This window comes from Seriola lalandi, unplaced genomic scaffold, assembly GCF_002814215.2.
Source record: "Seriola lalandi dorsalis isolate HSWRI2012SDOR001 ecotype SW California unplaced genomic scaffold, Sedor1 jcf7180002054567, whole genome shotgun sequence".
NCBI classification, from domain to species: domain Eukaryota; kingdom Metazoa; phylum Chordata; class Actinopteri; order Carangiformes; family Carangidae; genus Seriola; species Seriola lalandi.
The window spans coordinates 240707-257433 of record NW_019525120.1 but is presented as its reverse complement, the minus strand read 5'-3'; the positions used below and the strand labels follow the sequence as shown (position 1 = coordinate 257433).

The 16727-nt window shown below is 39.5% G+C and overlaps 1 protein-coding gene across 2 annotated transcripts in view; it reads left to right on the top strand.

Moving 5' to 3' along the window:
* LOC111662680 (replication protein A 70 kDa DNA-binding subunit) overlaps window positions 1-16456 on the top strand; it is a 36777-nt gene extending 20321 nt beyond the window's left edge. For both annotated transcript variants that reach the window (XM_023416620.2, XM_023416619.2), the window contains exons 13-17: window positions 1493-1622; window positions 8156-8332; window positions 8501-8608; window positions 8894-8980; window positions 15682-16456. In XM_023416620.2, the coding sequence (XP_023272388.1) occupies window positions 1493-1622; window positions 8156-8332; window positions 8501-8608; window positions 8894-8980; window positions 15682-15783 (604 nt within the window). In that variant the 3' untranslated portion in view covers window positions 15784-16456. The remainder of the gene's footprint in view (window positions 1-1492; window positions 1623-8155; window positions 8333-8500; window positions 8609-8893; window positions 8981-15681) is intronic.
* The last annotated feature ends 271 nt before the right edge of the window (window positions 16457-16727 follow it).

Genomic DNA, 16727 nt, shown 5'->3' with positions numbered 1-16727 from the left:
GTTATGACTCATTCACTCATTAAGGCTGTTCCCCAGTCTGGCCACGCTGAAATAAACGTTTTTTTCCCACTTTTATTCCGTTTATGTACATGATGCTGCAGTGTGCATATGATTGCCTGTGTGTTACACCGAAAGCTATTCTTAGGCATAAAATTGCGTCAAACAGCATGCTCACAGCCTCACAGCGTGAAGACAGTAAATAAAGGGGCATGTTTGTTGGTACCTGTGGGCATTGTTCTATTCACTTTTTCAGTCGTTAATGTCTGGTTTATAAATTTAGCTAATTGCTCTAAGAACAATAACGGTGGCCATTTTTTGTGTGTGCGCCTTTTATTAGTTACAGCAGTTACACGTGAGTGTGAGTGTGTGTATGTGTGTGTGAGTGAGAGAGAGAGAGGAGGGGAATGCTCCATTTCTCCAGCTTTAATCTTGCTCTTATTAGTCTCTGGTCAATACACCATCTCATCCTGACATTCAAAGGGCTAAATAACTAAAAGGCAGGGACCCTCCTTCCTTTCATTCCTTCTTCCATTCTTCTCTAATCCCTGGCTTTTCCCTGATCTCTGCTGCTGTTTGGTCTTCTCCCCAGTTTACATGCTGACAGCGGTGAACGAATGACAATGAATGTTATTCAAGGAGCAGACAGAGTGTTTTTCTACTCCTTTTTAACATTTAGGTCTGTGCTTTAAAAAGACAAAGAGTGTCTGTCTGACTCGAGTTCCTGTGGCGATGTGGTGCTTTGTGGGATTGTTTTGACTAGGCTGGCTTGCATAATTGAAGAAAACTGATGAATTTGGATGATGCCTTGATTAGATTGTTCTGCTCGGCTAGAATACAGAGCAGGAGTCACACTGATGCGTTAAGATTTTAAAGGGAATATTAAAAAGGTAGATAAATGAATAGATGGAGTGGGTAGACAAGAACAGTTTGTTCCTCTTTTTTTAATCAGTGAAGAAACTGTGTATATGGCCAGAAACATATGTAAATATAAAAGGCTGATTGATGTGTGAAGGCATTAGTCCATGATAGACAGCCGAATGTCCGATAAACGAGATGACAGGATACAGATGCAGTTCAATCAGGGATTATGGGCGAAAGTCAGTCAGAGCTGAAGATGGTTTCTTTAGATTGTAGCAAATATAATGTCATGTACGTTCATACATGTAAACAAACACACCTGGTTTCACAATCTCTTTTTCATTAAAAAAATAGCTTCAATCCTGGACATGTTCACATAGGTGTAGTATTAATGGTATACTGTAATATAATCACTTCAGTATTCATGGATCATTAAACATGCTCTCGGGTCTCACATGCTGTTTATGTTTTTTATTTTAACCAACAAGCCCTCCTTCTTTTTTCTTTCTCGTCTCCTAACACTTCAAATAACCTATGTCACATTTCACTTAAAAGAGCGTGTGTTTATTTTTCATGTACAAGCGTGTCTGCGCATACCTTTATTTGTACGTGTGCTCTGTGTTTTAATGTCCAGGTATGACCGGACAGGCTATGCGCTCCATAGCCAGTCCCTGACAGAGACGAGGTCAGTGGGCAGCGGAGCAAAGATGAACTGGAAAACACTGAGCGACGTGAAGAATGAACACATGGGACAAGGAGAGAAGGTGCAGTGCTCACATGCAAACATACAGCAGGGAATTCATCTAAAAGAAAAGGCTCATTTTACATTTAAATGTGAAGCTTTAAAGGGTTGGTTCACCCAAAAATAACCATAAATATCAGAGACAAATCTTGAAAAACAAGGGCAGATGAAACCATTACTGTCATGGATTGACACAATTAGAGGTAAGTGAGGAAATGTGGGTTTTTCTTGTAATATGGATGAACTGACCCTTTAAAGAAAAATGTACCATAAAATAGATATCGGTGGTGTCTTTTTAATTATCCTTCCAGTTAATTAATTAGCCATTCTACAAATTCTCCGAAAAAAATGTCTATAATAATTTCCCCAAGCCCAAAGTGTCACCTTCAGATGTCTTGTTTTGCCCCACTAGCTGTCTAAACCCTGAAGATTTTCATGTTACTGTGATATTAAACAGAGAAAAGCAGCAAATCCGCACAACTGGGAACCTGGAACAAGGGGATGTTTGGAATTTGAAAGTTGTTGCAGTTTAATTTCATGTTAATTGACTAATAGATTCAGCTTTGCAATGAAAGCTAAATCTGTCCATAAGTCAGATTTCATTTTTATTCATGGAACTCATACTTTATTAAAACACTATGAGTGGACTATTACTTAGTGGAAGACCCAAGTAAATGGTGGAAATTCATAGTTCATGTTTTCATTTCTCTGAATGTGTTGCATATATGATATCTCTGTTTCTCTGGGTTTGGCTGTAGATTAATTTAGGCCCCTGAATGATTCAGTTCAGTCCACAATAAAAGACCAGAATGGATGAACCGTTATTAGAACCACAAGTAACAGTGGCACTAATCATTTTACTTGCTTTTATTGGGCTGTGTAACTTCAGGTTTGATTTCTGAGCTTTATATTTATTCATCCTCTTGCATTTGAGTCACAGGAGAAAGGGGATATTCAGTAGATGAAATAAATGGAAGCCACCAGGTGTAACAGCAAAAAAACTAATCTTGTTATTTGTGTTGCAGTTTTGGTTCGATATCTGAGTTGGTTCTTTATGAAAACTTTGGCTGGGAGCAGATTGATGTGCGAGTCAGTAAAGTCCTCTCACTCAGGCAGCTGGCTACTGTTTGAAGAGGAATGAAAAAAACCCCCTACAGATGACGTAACATCAGCATAGCTACAGTACAACCGAGTTAGAGAGCAGAAAATCTTCCCAGTGTTGTTCGACGAGCGTGGTAAACACTGGGTTTGGTGTCGGTCCCCTCCGAATCAAAGGGTTAGAGCTTCACTGTTTTGCACCAAAGTTTCACAGTCACACCAGGACAAATCCATCATGTTGGCAGTCTTTGACGTTAGGAGTCTCTTATGCCCTATCGCTGTGGCTCATGTTTTATCTACCTACGCGTACAGTGAAAACCACAGCTGGATTCAGCTCAATCACTTGTGGGGCTTGTCAGAATGCATTTAGGAAAATTTTGGAAATCACAAAGTGGAAAATTGAGATCAGGTATGCTCCTGCTACTAAACATTACAGGGATTTAAAAGGTTAAATGTTGGGGTTGGGTTTTTTTTTTTTATTATATAGACTGAAGGCCTCTTATTTAAACTATCAAAGATCATTTCCTGCGAACAGACATGGATTTAGTGATTTATACAACGGACTGCTTCACAGTCATTTGAATGTAAGCATTTAGACAAACACAAACCCACAGTCAGTCTTCCATTCATTGTAAATAGAGCAGCTGTAGGCCGCAGCTTGCTTTGACTTCATGGATTAGAGTCATGGTTCTCTTGTTTTAGCTGTGGGAGGGAAATAGTGATGTTCACATATTAGCAGTATTGAATGAACTGCTGTGTGCCATTTGGAGGAGCATGTGAGAAATTCTCAAATTGAACCGTGTGCCATTTCAAGAAGTGGCATTGCACACAATTATCATGCTTTCAGCTAAAAGTAGAGTGCGTGTAAGTGGTATGTGCCTCTCATAAACTTTCTATCTAATTAGGTTTATCTTCGACTAGTCTCTCTCATTCCTCACGTTTAATTAGAAGCCACTTACGAGCAGCTCCAACATCAGTGTCGTTTCTAATAAAAATTTCTAATTATGTATTGGAGGTGGAGGAAGCCTATAGGGCATAACATTACCAGAAGGGAAGTAGCACGAACTGAGAACATGGGAGGGTGAGAGAGGGTAGAAAAGCCAGGCAGAGCCACTTAAACTTCTTGTCACTTACAAAGCCGTGTTGAAGGAAGGAAGGAAACAAGGCCACAGGAAGGAAAAAGGATTTTTTTTTTTTTAAACGGAGGGGAGAGTGTGGTGACAAAGAGAGACAAGTGACAAAGGATACAGATGGCAGATGTGGGGAAAGGAGTTGAAAGGTGAGAATCTGTAAAAAAAAATTCAAGCTCATATTTTTTCTCTTCTTTTTTCTGTTATTTTCCCTTTCTCTTATTCTCTTTGTCTTCTCCTCCTCTCTCTCTCTGCCTCGTGTGCCCCCAAACGTTTCTGTGATTGAACACCTTTAAGGAGGTTGCCTATAATAATGAAATCCAAATCATTAGCTCATAGTTTGAAGGAGTCTAATTTGACATTCTACCTGTTTGCCTCCATGTATGTGTGAGACTCTGTGTGTGTGTGTGTGTGTGTGTGTGTGTGTGTGTGTGTGTGGTCGTGTGGACGCAAGTGTACAAGCCATTTCTAATTAATGTAGCTGTGTGTCTGTCTGTACGTGTTGGGATTTTGGGACAAGCATTAAAGTTGGCATGTGCAGACACGTCAATTATGTGAAGTAGATTTTCACTTGGTTGCCCTTCCACATACAAATTTTAATTGCATTTAGGTGCCAGAAGGTGACACAGGGATTTGCTGTGATAAGAATGAAGAATTTCTGAATCTTTTGTGTGTGTGTGTGTGTGTGTGTGTGTGTGTGTGTGTGTGTGTGTGTGTGTGTGTGTGTGTGTTTAAATGTTTAGGTAAGTGTGCACACATATTTTTGTGTGCGGTGTGTCTGTGAGCGTTTGTGTGTGTCTGTTTTTGTGTGCAGTGTTAGTCATGCTGCTCTTCTAGGTTCTCCACAGTGTGCTTAAGGTTAAGACTTTGCCCCAAGGCTTCTGTGTACACACACACTGGAATACAGAGGGAGAGTAAAAAAAAGAAAACAGGAGAAGGAGAAGGGGAGACATGATGGCAAATGCGGGGGGGATTTATTTAGAGTGGGCTTGTTGCGATGGAAGTGCTATGGTCCACATCCTGCTGACATCCCTGCTCACATTCTCAGTAGCATCTGCCAACATCATGAGCCCTCATCACAACCCCAAAGAAAGCATCCTGTTCTTTTCTTCCTGCCATGTCCACCCTCCTACCACCTTCCCCACCCATTGCCTTCCCACCTCTCCAGCCTTCCAGCGCTCTAATCTGCCCAAGTCTGCGAAATGTGATGAGGCAGGCGCGCGGGCGGAAACACGGGAGCGGAGTTTTGAGGAGGAGAGGGCTGTTTGCTTACGGGAGAAATCCTCCTAATTAATAAACCTTCTTAGTAAGTGTTTTGGAGGGGTTCTTGCTGTGTGGCGTGGGTACTGGGTAGATGGATGGGTGGACAGATTATGAGGCATGTGAGTCAGTGTTAGCTAGCGGGAGGAAAGTGTCAGAGAGAGCTCTAAGTCTGACTGACAGTATCTGTAGAGGTCGTGGGGACATAGGACAGCGTCAACCATCTCATGAGGGATGCAGAGAACACAATGGCCTTTTCACATTCAGTGCTCTTACCAAACACTTTACAGAAAGTGTGGGTTGTATAACGAAGGAACAGCAATGCTCCGTCAGTGTGTGTGTGTGTGAATTTGGCCAGTATCCTAAAGAGAGTCTTTGATAGACTCATTTAGGCCAACATTAGTAATGAGTCTGGCCCAGCTCTAGCTTGTAGTTGTTGTTTAGAATGCATTTTAAAGCATTTCATTTTAATTTCTGGCTGTAATTCCAACATCTTGTTTAAGGCCTGTTCTCCTGGTAGACGAAATACCCTCTGGTGAAGCTAGGAAAAAGGATTTTTCTGTGGTTTCCTACATGCGCGTGTATATCGTATTTATCGGTTTGTTGCTTGCGTCCGCTTCTATCCGTGTGTGTCTGTTCGCAAGCAGGCGTGTACACGTATGCGCCTCTTCCCGATGAGACACAGTTCATCTGCCGTGTGCATTCTTTATATTTACATTTATGGAAATCAAATGCTGTGCTTCTCCACAAGATGAGAGAATAGCCTTTTCCCCCCCAGAGTACGCATTCCTTTCCTTTTTAGCTGTTGATTTTAGCAGTGTGAGTTCTGCCGCCTAAGGTGCTAATATCTGTTTAAATTACCGCAACACATCGCTGCATTTTAATTTGATTCTGTTTGACTGTGTACACTTTAATTTAAATTCATAACTGAGAGAAGTTTAGCTCATTGTATCTGTATTGCAAATGTGTAAGTTTGGCTCTTTGCATATAACCTTGTATGTTAGCCATGTGTATGTGAGTGTGCTGGTGTGTATGTGTACATTAGCACAATTTATGTATTCGAGAGGGAGAGAGAGATTCGTCTCATCTTGCATCTATTATGCATAGAAATTCTCAAACTCCCTCTGCTCTCTTTTTAAACTGTTCCAAGATTGTTTGGAAGTCAAATAGAGATGTGTAAACAGCGTGCATCTACCAGCTGGACTGACTCGTTGGCAACGGTTTTACTTATCATGCCAAGTTTGATCCGAGTTTATTTTTATTTTATGTAATGTTTCTCTTTTTCACCCTAAGCAGCTTATTAATTTTCCTAAAACTGTTGAAGGGTGTCCTGCCTCCACTAGAAGGAGCACTTTGGCTCTTCTCCTTCTCGTACATGGTTTTGTTTTGTTTTTTTTCTCACTTCAGTTTGATGGACATTATTTTCATGACATTTGCTGTTTGCTGATGATTGCTTTTATGATTTAAAAATACCAAAAATCATAATATAAGGTAATGCCAAAATGATACCCATAGCATCTTCACCCAACATTCATCCAAAGGTTTGATGAATATTTCTTTCTAATGTTGCTGTGTTTAACTTAAGACTTGTTTAATGCGAATGATATCGCAGCATTGTCGTGAACCATCCCTATACACTTCCTGTACCGATGGCAGTATTATCTTGTTGTTGTTATCTTGAAGCGTCATGGTAGTAGTCATTAATTATTGAGCGCGGCCTGTACACTTGTTACCATGCATACCATGGAATCGCTTCATGTGGCTCACCGTTGTGGCTGGCAGACTCAGACCATGTTTTCTAAGCTGTCGACACTCCTTCGTGATGTTTTTAGCCTACTTGAAATAGGTTTCAGTTTATGGTGGGCAGGAGAGCAGTTGTACTCCGACAGGAAAGAGTTTGAGTCATTGTGTCTTCTGAGATTAGTCGTCGTACACTACAACTGTGTTGTGATTTTGACTCTTGTACTGTGCACTGATTACTCATTTTGTTCTTATGGCCTGAGCCACCTGGTGTCTTGTTCATCTACCAAGATGCATCCTCCTACATAACAAACACTTTGAAGAGGTGTCTTTTTCCGATGTATTCATTGTACACCTTTTAAGATCGCTGCTTTTGAAAAGTGTGGCGACAGTCTTTGCAATGCTCGGACTTCCTCTCCTGGCACACAAAAACGTGCCTTTTTATAGTCTGTAAAATCACACCTGTTTACCTCTTAATAATGCAGTAACATTCAGAGAGGGTCCACTTCTTCAGCAGGGGCAGGATCTGTTTTTTTTAACAGGAACCACTGAATCTTTATTTATTTTGAAGATGTAGAAGTTTTAAAACTCAAAGTGGATATACTCAGTGACAGATTGCCTTAATGTCAACAGTAAAGGAGCTCTGTCTTCATTAATATTATAATTTACTAATAAGGATTTTTAAGCGAAGAAGTCCATAATTATCTGTTGCCAGTGCATATGTGCAATAGTCAGCTTATACAGCCTTGTATGAGAAGCTGTTTTATGTCTACACAGTGATTGTAAGCTTGAATTCTTGTGCAATTTATTTTTGTCACATTGAAAATGTAACTGAAAACATCTTGGTAAAACAGTTTCACTCAAGACTCCAAAAGAAAAGAATGAGACATCCTGAAATTTTAATGAAACAAGGCAATCAAGCAGTAGCTAGGACAGCTCCAGTTATCTTCATGTTTTTAACATCTGCCAGCAACTACAGCACCAACACATTCAAATGAGAGAGCTACCAGTTAAGCAGGGAAACTGGATGATCACCAAGTATCAAATAAAATATACAAAATGCAATACAAACATTTTCTGCAATTAAATGATAGTGTTTAAGGTTGATTTGTTTTGGAAGATTTTACCAGTATGTAACTTGAATTGCAGGTTAGATTTCTCCACACCACAATATTATGTAAAGGGGAAGCACCTGCAAATTAACTGCAGCCTCTTAGACATTCAAATTGCAGCAGTTGGATGTGATTTGGTGGTTTTTATTGATCGTGCCGCTCTATCCTCCATAATTAGATTTCTTCCTGTCCTATTTTTTGTTCTCTCTATTCAGGCAGACTATTTCAGCTGCGTGGCGACGGTGCTGTACGTTCGTAAGGAGAATTGTCTGTACCAGGCCTGTCCATCTGCAGACTGCAACAAGAAGGTCATAGACCAACAGAACGGACTGTACCGCTGCGAAAAGTGTAACCGAGAGTTCCCCAACTTTAAATATAGACTCCTACTTTCTGTAAGTGCAAAGTGCACACAGTGCACATCATTAATGTCTGGTTGACACACATACAGTGATGCTGACTTTGAGAAATCTTGTATCTTCTGTGATCTCACATGCACACACTCAAACATACACACATAAATAATCTCTCGCCTCTTCATCATCTGTCTGTCTGACTTTCAGGCCAACTTAGCAGACTTCGGGGATAACCAGTGGGTGACATGCTTCCAGGAGACAGCTGAGGTCCTGTTGGGTCACAGTGCAGAAACACTGGGGGAGCTAAGAGACACAGTGAGACATGCATGCACGCACACACGTGTACACACACACACACACACACACACACACACACACACACACACACACACACCATCACTCCTACACATGGCTCTGCTAAAGCTAGTTTGTTCACATAGGACAACAAAATTGCTTTTACAGTTTTTCCACGAGCTCTAACTTTAACAGACTACTTCCTGAAAACCACCAGCCCTGACTTTTTATTTGTGTGTGTGTGTGTGTGTGTGTGTGTGTGTGTGCTTGCGTGTGTGTGCTTGCGTGCACGTGTTTCTTCCCAAGGACGAGACTGCATTTGATGAAGTCTTCCAGAGAACTAACTTTACAGAGCACATCTTTAAAAACAGAGTCAAGCTGGAGACGTACAATGTAAGTAGCTATAAACCACAGTGCAGTAGGATTTGATACAGTACAGTCGTGTTCATTATTGTCCTACAAACTGCAAGAAGCTGCAAGAATCTTTCCTGTGATCTGTGCCTGTCCACCCTGATTGACCAGTTTATATCTGTTACACAAAGCTACAACTACACCAACTAGCACTGTTGTAAAAACTGTAAATGGTCTTATTTAGGGTCAATTTCATAATCAAACGAAACAGTAGGAACCAGCTGAAGTATATAGCTCTAAGCTCTGTGTGTGTGTGTGTGTGTGTTAAAGCAATTTATTTCATATGACAGTGACTATTTTTCAGTTATGGAAATAGTAACTGGAAATTGCAGCATTTAATATTTATCAACCACACAGGATTCTGTTTATGCCAGATCCAAGTAGCACTTTCTCGGTCAGGTTTTCCGGTGACAAAGTGTGATGTGTTTACAGATCAAATGTTTTGATTGGTATCAAGTATTTACTGATGAGCAGTATCCTTTAGCATGAACTAGTTGCAGGCCAAGGTGAAACTTCACAATGAATACTCTAAAATGAGAATTCACTGTTTCATGTTAAGTATCCCCTGGTGTTAAAGTGTGTTACGTTGCGGTGTGGTGTTAATTAGCTGCATCAATGAGTTTGTATCAACCGGACTCATCGTCTGTGATTATTTTCCGCTGAACTTCGACCCCAAGCATGTAAAGCCACAAAACAAGATGCGTAAAATGCAATATATTCACAATACCCTGTCAGTCACACAACATGAATCCAAAATCATTTCAATTAGTAGCACAGTGACGAGGGAGCTGTTATGTAGCCAGTGCACTTTGGATAACAGAAAACAAATACAGCTGTGGATTCATTTCTCTTAATTAGGCGCTAATTAGCATTTAGCTATTGTCAGTCTAAGCCTAATTAACTTAATTATTCAGAGACTAATTTGCTACAGAGGGCACATACCAAGAGGCTGAGGGGAATGATTGAGATGTAGGATGAGCTCTGAATGGTCTGTGTCCTGGCCGCGGGAAAACCTGCAAGGAATGTTACAGAGTTCATGAGACATTTCGTCATGGTGCGGAGGATAATGTTGAACCTTTTCAATGAGGAGTTCACATTTTTCTGTAGCTGCAGTCTAATCTTACATATGGTGTATATGTAGTCTTTCCAGCTAATGGGGAAAAAGCCTGAAGCCCCACTGACAGATGCTGGAGGCTGCATTTTTAAATACAGCCCACAACACAGAGGTGTTGGGCAGAACAAACAACATACTGATGATTTCTCTTTTCATTATAGTCTTAGCAGTAGTGGAGCTCAATATGCAGTTTGTCCACAGGGGCTGCATTACAGGAAGAGTCATGGTGTCATTGAAAACAAATACTTGGGAGCACAAATGTTCTCGCTAAATCATCCTCTGAGGACCATGAGTATCCACAGCAAATTTCATGGCAATCTGAACATAAAGAGTGAGAGAGACAGACTGACAGTCATCACAGTCCAGAGGCCCCACCTGGAAAAAAGTGGAAATGAAAAAAGTAAACATGTCAACAGTGTTACAGCGGCTGTTTCAAGTGATCTACTGTGCAGAACAACAGACTGACTGATCACTTTGTTCCCTGCCTCTGCTTGTACCAAATCAGTTTAATATGAAGGAATTGCATAACAAGACACACTAAGCTCTTGAGCAGGGTTTTTCCTGCCTCAAAATGAGGCGGAGGTGGTAACATCCCGACTATGTGCACACACGTGTATGTGAACTAAGTCTTCACCTGGTTCAAACCAACACTTTTTAGGAGTTTAAGTGAATGCTGAGCAACCAGTTTTTTCTAGCTGAATAAGAAAATCTTGTTTATTGTATTTTGTTTGCTTTTGTCAATCTTCCTAAATTCTGGTTATTTTACAGCAAGGAAAGAAAAACACTGTTCACAACAAAGGATTATTTTTTCAACAGTTTTTTTTGTTGTTTTTGTCTAATAATATCTGAAATGCACAAACTAATCATTCCACGTCTCAGGAGGTAATTTAATCAGGGAAAGTGAATACAAAGTGACGCTGAAATCATGTAAACGTCGGCTTTGCATTAAACACTCCTAATGAAGTGTATTGAAGTGCATTTAGCGATGTATGTTACGCCCGCCCACATTCAGCTAATACGTTAAAAATACAGTTGTATGCAAACGTTTGGGCACCCCTGGGTAAACATATTCTATACATATTCTGTTGATTTCTGAAGTGCAAAGAGGTAAATGCAACAAAAAGACATTAAAATGAGCATATTAATGCACTGTGACTTTTCATTTCAGGAGAGAATTAAACCGTGTGGCATGTGCAACAATTTGGGCACCTTGTCCTTATAAAACACTCAGTTTCATTAACTTGTTAGGCCTTAATTGACTTGTGAGGCAGGTCAAGAATCAGCTGATGACATTTCCATAACTGATAAAGACTCTTCAAACCATGTGGTGACACTCAACAACCATTGGCTCCTGTAAGCAGCTGACTGAGGATCTGAAAAAGGAGTTAATTGATGTCTACAAACCAGGAGTGGCTCTAAAAAGTTATCAAAGCACTTTTAGCTTGAAATTTCCACTGACTGAAATGTCAGGGGTGCCCAAACTTTTGTGTACAATTATATTATCGTTGAGTCATTAATTTAACTGTAATAAATATAAATCATGAAACATTCAGTTGGAAAAACTCACCTGTTAATCACACATCAGAGGTTATACCGTACCTTAGTAAGGGAGGGCAGAAGTGCTAAACAGGTGTTGTTGATATTTTCTGAGGATGTCAAAACCACAAACACAATTAACACATAAGTAACAGAATCATGAGTGACTGTTTCCTGTGCTTTCTAATTAATTTAAAATTGTAGGAAATGGCAAGAATTGAAACCCCAACAGTAACAATATAAAACTCATTATTACAGTATTCCACAAAGCAGAGATAATAAGCTCTGAGCAGATACACTACTACTCAAGGCTGTATTCATTTTCAGTGGTTGTTAGTCAAAGTTTACTGTTTTTATTTCAAAGTTTATGATTCAAAAAGATGAGCACAGAACAGAGAGAGTCTGTGATTCACTTGAGATTCACTGTGCGTCTTTCTATCGCAGCCGCAGTTCTTTCCCATAGACACAAAGCAAAAACATCTGACATCTAACACCAGTGTTTTCATAAAAATAGAACAATGTAATGAAATGTCAGAGCTTAACAAGACTAATGAAGTTACAAGATTTTTACATCTCTCATAACAGGGACACAGAGACACAACCGAGCTTAGGATCATTTCAAAGTTTCTGTTTGAACTTCTTTTGCATATAAACTCAGGTTTGTATTATTTTAGAGAACAGCAGAGATGATGAATCACCAATTTCTTTTCTGCCATCAACTGTAAATATTAAACCACATAAGCCTGTAGCTGAATGTTGGTGATTCCAGCAGTGCAGCAGTCTTTGGTTCATCTCTTGGTTTTCAGGCTTGATTTAGCACTTTTAAAAACATTGACTTCTTTGTTTTGAAGTGTTGGACTAATCATCATTTTCATATAAATGTCTGTTAGGGTTATATTGTAATTCAAACAAAACATTATTAATGACCAGAAGGAAAACGCATGTTACACAATACAGGAACCAGTTTAAAGAGGTCAGAAAACTGAACTGAAAGAACAATTTAAAACAAATAAATACAGCAAAATAAGATCCACATTCATCACAGTACTCAGGACATATACATGATTAATCCATTGTCCAAGTGTGTAAATGTCCAGTTCTGTTTTAATGAGGGGATGTTTTTTTTTTCAAATGCCATGAATAGTATAATAGTATAATAAAATTTATCAGTTCTCATACAAAGTGCAGTAAACAGCAAAACATGGAAAATTACACATGTTGATTTATGAAGTGACAACAAGTAAATACAACTCCAGTTTTCTGCAGGGTTTGTCTTTTATTTTCAGCTGTATACGTAGGATATACTGTTTATGTCTCTGTAATTGGAAGGCAAAAGTGATTTTATTTGTTCCAAACAGCTTCGCTCGAAGGCGTCATAGAGAGGGGCGAGATGTGATAATTGTTTAAATATGTGGATGATGGTGCACATTTTCAGACTGTTTCTGCTGGAAGATATTCATGGTTTTGCACTCAGTTTTTACACATGAAAACTGGCATAAATGGTTGTGTAAAGAATGAAAATAGCAAACTTCTCTCACCTCCACACACTCGGCCAACCACTGCGTGCAGTGGACTTGATTGTCATGTTGTTGATTTCAGAAAGTTACAGGAAGAAAAGAGGCAGAAAAACGTCACATTTCGTTACAGTGGTGGCGGCCCGCAGAGCCGGGAGAGTGTGCAGTGAATCAGATGCTTGTGCAGTCGAGGCCATTTCACTGCGCTACAGGTAGAGTCGCTGGAGCTCAGATCATAGTGAAAATCAGATTTGGCCTGCAGGATTGGATTTACTGAGCACAGATATTCACACAAACATATAATTTGCATTTGTTTAAAAGCCAATGCAAGAAATTTGATGCATATACAATTTGGGAAAGTGCATCTAATTTCCAACCATTACCTAGATGCAGAATATTGAATCCGTGTCTTTGTGAGCCTCTGTATCTGCCTCAGGCTGTATGGTTGTTTGTGATACACTACTGTATTAGTAATATATATCCAGGTATAAACAGACCTGTTGTCTGCCTCAGCAGTCTCAAATGTGTATATAACTGTTTTTGTGCGTTTGTGAGTCTTAAGTGAATCTGTCTGCCTGAGGTGAATGAATTGATTTAGTCTCAATGAATACATTAGCAGAGGGGACGAGTTTTTCCTGCCTCATGTGAACAGATAGGCCATTGAGAGCCATACAGACACTTAATACACTCACTTTATATCATCAACAAAGCACACTCTTATCAGGCCTGGTCAACGCCACATTGAGGTCATTTCACTGTCTCTCAGCCTGAGAAAAGGGTCTGAGAAAGATCACCGAAGTCAGTAGGATTCGTCCTTTGGGGACTGTTCCCGTCAATGATATGTAACATTTCATGGCAATCCATCTAGTAGCTGTTGGAGTTGTTTCAGTCGGGACCGAAGCAGACAGATATTGCAATCCATAGAGCCGTGCCACTAGTGTGACTAGAAGCTAAAATTGTGTTTGTGAATTTGGTATAATTCTCATTCACATGTAACCTGTCGCTGTGAAGTATCATTTACAGCTTTGTTATCCAAATTAATCTGCAGGAATCCTTTGTGTTGTAATTTCATTTTTGCAGTGCAGTACAGTATCTCATTAATTCTCTGTGGGGTTGTGGCGTCAGTAAGAGGTGTGTGTGCGTGTTGTGTGTGTGTATTCTGTCAGTGTGCCAACATGTACAAGTTGTGTAGTTGTGTTGTTTAATTCTTCGGGGAAGAACTCCACCTCACCCTACCATCTGAAACTGAGTTAGAGAATAGGGGTGAATGTTGGGCCACTGAGTAATTGTTTTCTCCTGATGTGATGTGGTGTAGAATATTAGTCTGAGCACATTAAATTAACAAACCTTCTCTCAAACAGTAGTCTGTCCTTTGGAAAACCATTAGTTTTAACCAAGTTGTCACCTTTTGTCAAGTGGAACCTTTGTCTTGACAGCCACCCAGATTGTTTAATTTGCCTGCTATCCTCAGGTAGATGCAAATTGAAAATACAAGCAGAGGTATTGAATCACATATAAGATAATGGGAAAGTGTTAAATATTTGGTGCTCGTTTTGCTGGCTGATTTGCTAATTGATTAATGAATTGTCTGGGTATTAATGCGACTTAACGTGAGTGTGATTATAATGGAAATGAGTTTTTGGCTTTATGTCTTAAAGGCTCTATTTGTAAGTTTTGCTATTGCTGCATGCTCAGTGTTAGCATTAACAGCTATTTACTTAACAGTCTTGCCAAGAGCTTCAGCCATTGTTGCATTTACAAGACAAGAGGTTATAATACGATCTCTTAAGTAGCAACTTCTAAGGGGCAGACTGGAGGCTACAGTGACGCGGTATTGGAAAGTAAGCAAGGTGGGCCGGGGCTAGCAGGCTAGCAATCCAATCAGGTTGGGTAGTCCTCTTGTATGTTGACTTACTGCAGCTTTGATCATGTGATGTGTCATAATACCTACACACTTCGACTCAAAGACGAACTGATTCGATTTTGGCGGTCAAAGTCATTGTAATCTCGAATACGTCCCATTCTTGCGAACGTGATATCTAAGGAACGCCAAATGGTCACTTGGACTCAATGACTTCACATTGAAATCTACGAGATTGCACAAATGTTGGCTTTGGGAGATGCATATATGTTGTTGTGTTATAGTGCATTTAGAGTGGTATTGCCAATCCTGTTACATCTGTGTGAGCTGGCTTTCCTATCCCTGTTTATAAATGAAAAACAAGACAAGGAATTGCCTGTGTGTGGAGTCAGAGCTCTGAGTTTCTTTAGGTTGAAAGACTTTGGGACCACGAATCTATAGAAAGTCATGTCAGCTGACATGATAGATAGATTGGGACGTGGAGTTTGGTCACAATTTAAACCCATCTACTTATCAAACCATCTGTTGGTTTAAATTATTTTACTACATATATATAATTATTATTTGCACTTTTGAATGATGCTGATCATAGATGTTAGAAATTCTTAATCATATGTTGCTGCACTTAAAATCAAGACTGTTTGTCGTCTCTCCTCAGGATGAAAGTCGAGTGAAGGTAACAGTAATGGAAGTTCAACCAATCGACCACAGGGAATACAGCAGGAGACTCCTCAGTAACATCCGGAAATTGTCAAGCTGAACTTGGTCCCAGTCATCCAAATGGCTGCCTGGTAATTAAACATGTCTTTGACTGGTCTCTGACCAGTCTGACTTTTTCCACCAGCAAGATAACAGCATATCTGACAGAGGCAGCAGAGGGGCAGCCAGTGATTCATCTGATTTAAATGGCAGCCAGACAAAGGACTGATATTTAGTTGTTCACTTCCTTCATTTCGGTTCAACAGAACAGTTGTGAAACACTGAAAAATGGTTGGAAATGACTTTTACCTTTTAATTTAATGGCATTTTAAGAAAGAAGTTTGTCTGTTATAGATTAACGTGTTTTATACCTGCTTACATTTATGTCTTTTGTGTGTTGTATCAATTCATGTCCCTTCTTTCCTTTACTTCTTCTGTTACAAATGACTCATGTTTTTGATTTCAATGTGTTGGTGATGTTCTGTTAGCTGTGTAAGACTTAGATGAGTCAGAACTATTTAATTTTCATTGTTTCATTTTAGAAATGAAGGCGTGGCAAAGGGGGTGTGGGAGATGCATGTTTTTGCATGTTTTTTTAAAACTATATTCACATTGTTTTACTGCTTGTTAAAAGGATTCTTTTCGTTTTAGTTTTTTTTAAATTTGGTTTGCTGTGTGACCTCCAAAAACATCCAATAAGAAAAGAGTTATTAAAAAAGATGTTAATATGAAAACACTGTTTGTCTTTGTCACTGTTGCTTGGTGTCTACAGGTCTTGAAAAATCTCAAGAAGCATTGAATTTAAATGAAATTACACTTCTGTAAACAGCTGGACAAGTTACTTGAAAACTGTTAAAATCTGTTACTCATTACACATTATTCAGTGAAAACATAATCACATTACTTTACTAATTACTCAGCAGGAATAGTGATGTTACATTCCTCATTACTTTACTACCATTTCTCAACTGTCATCTCCCATTCAACTGCAACTCCTCCACAGCC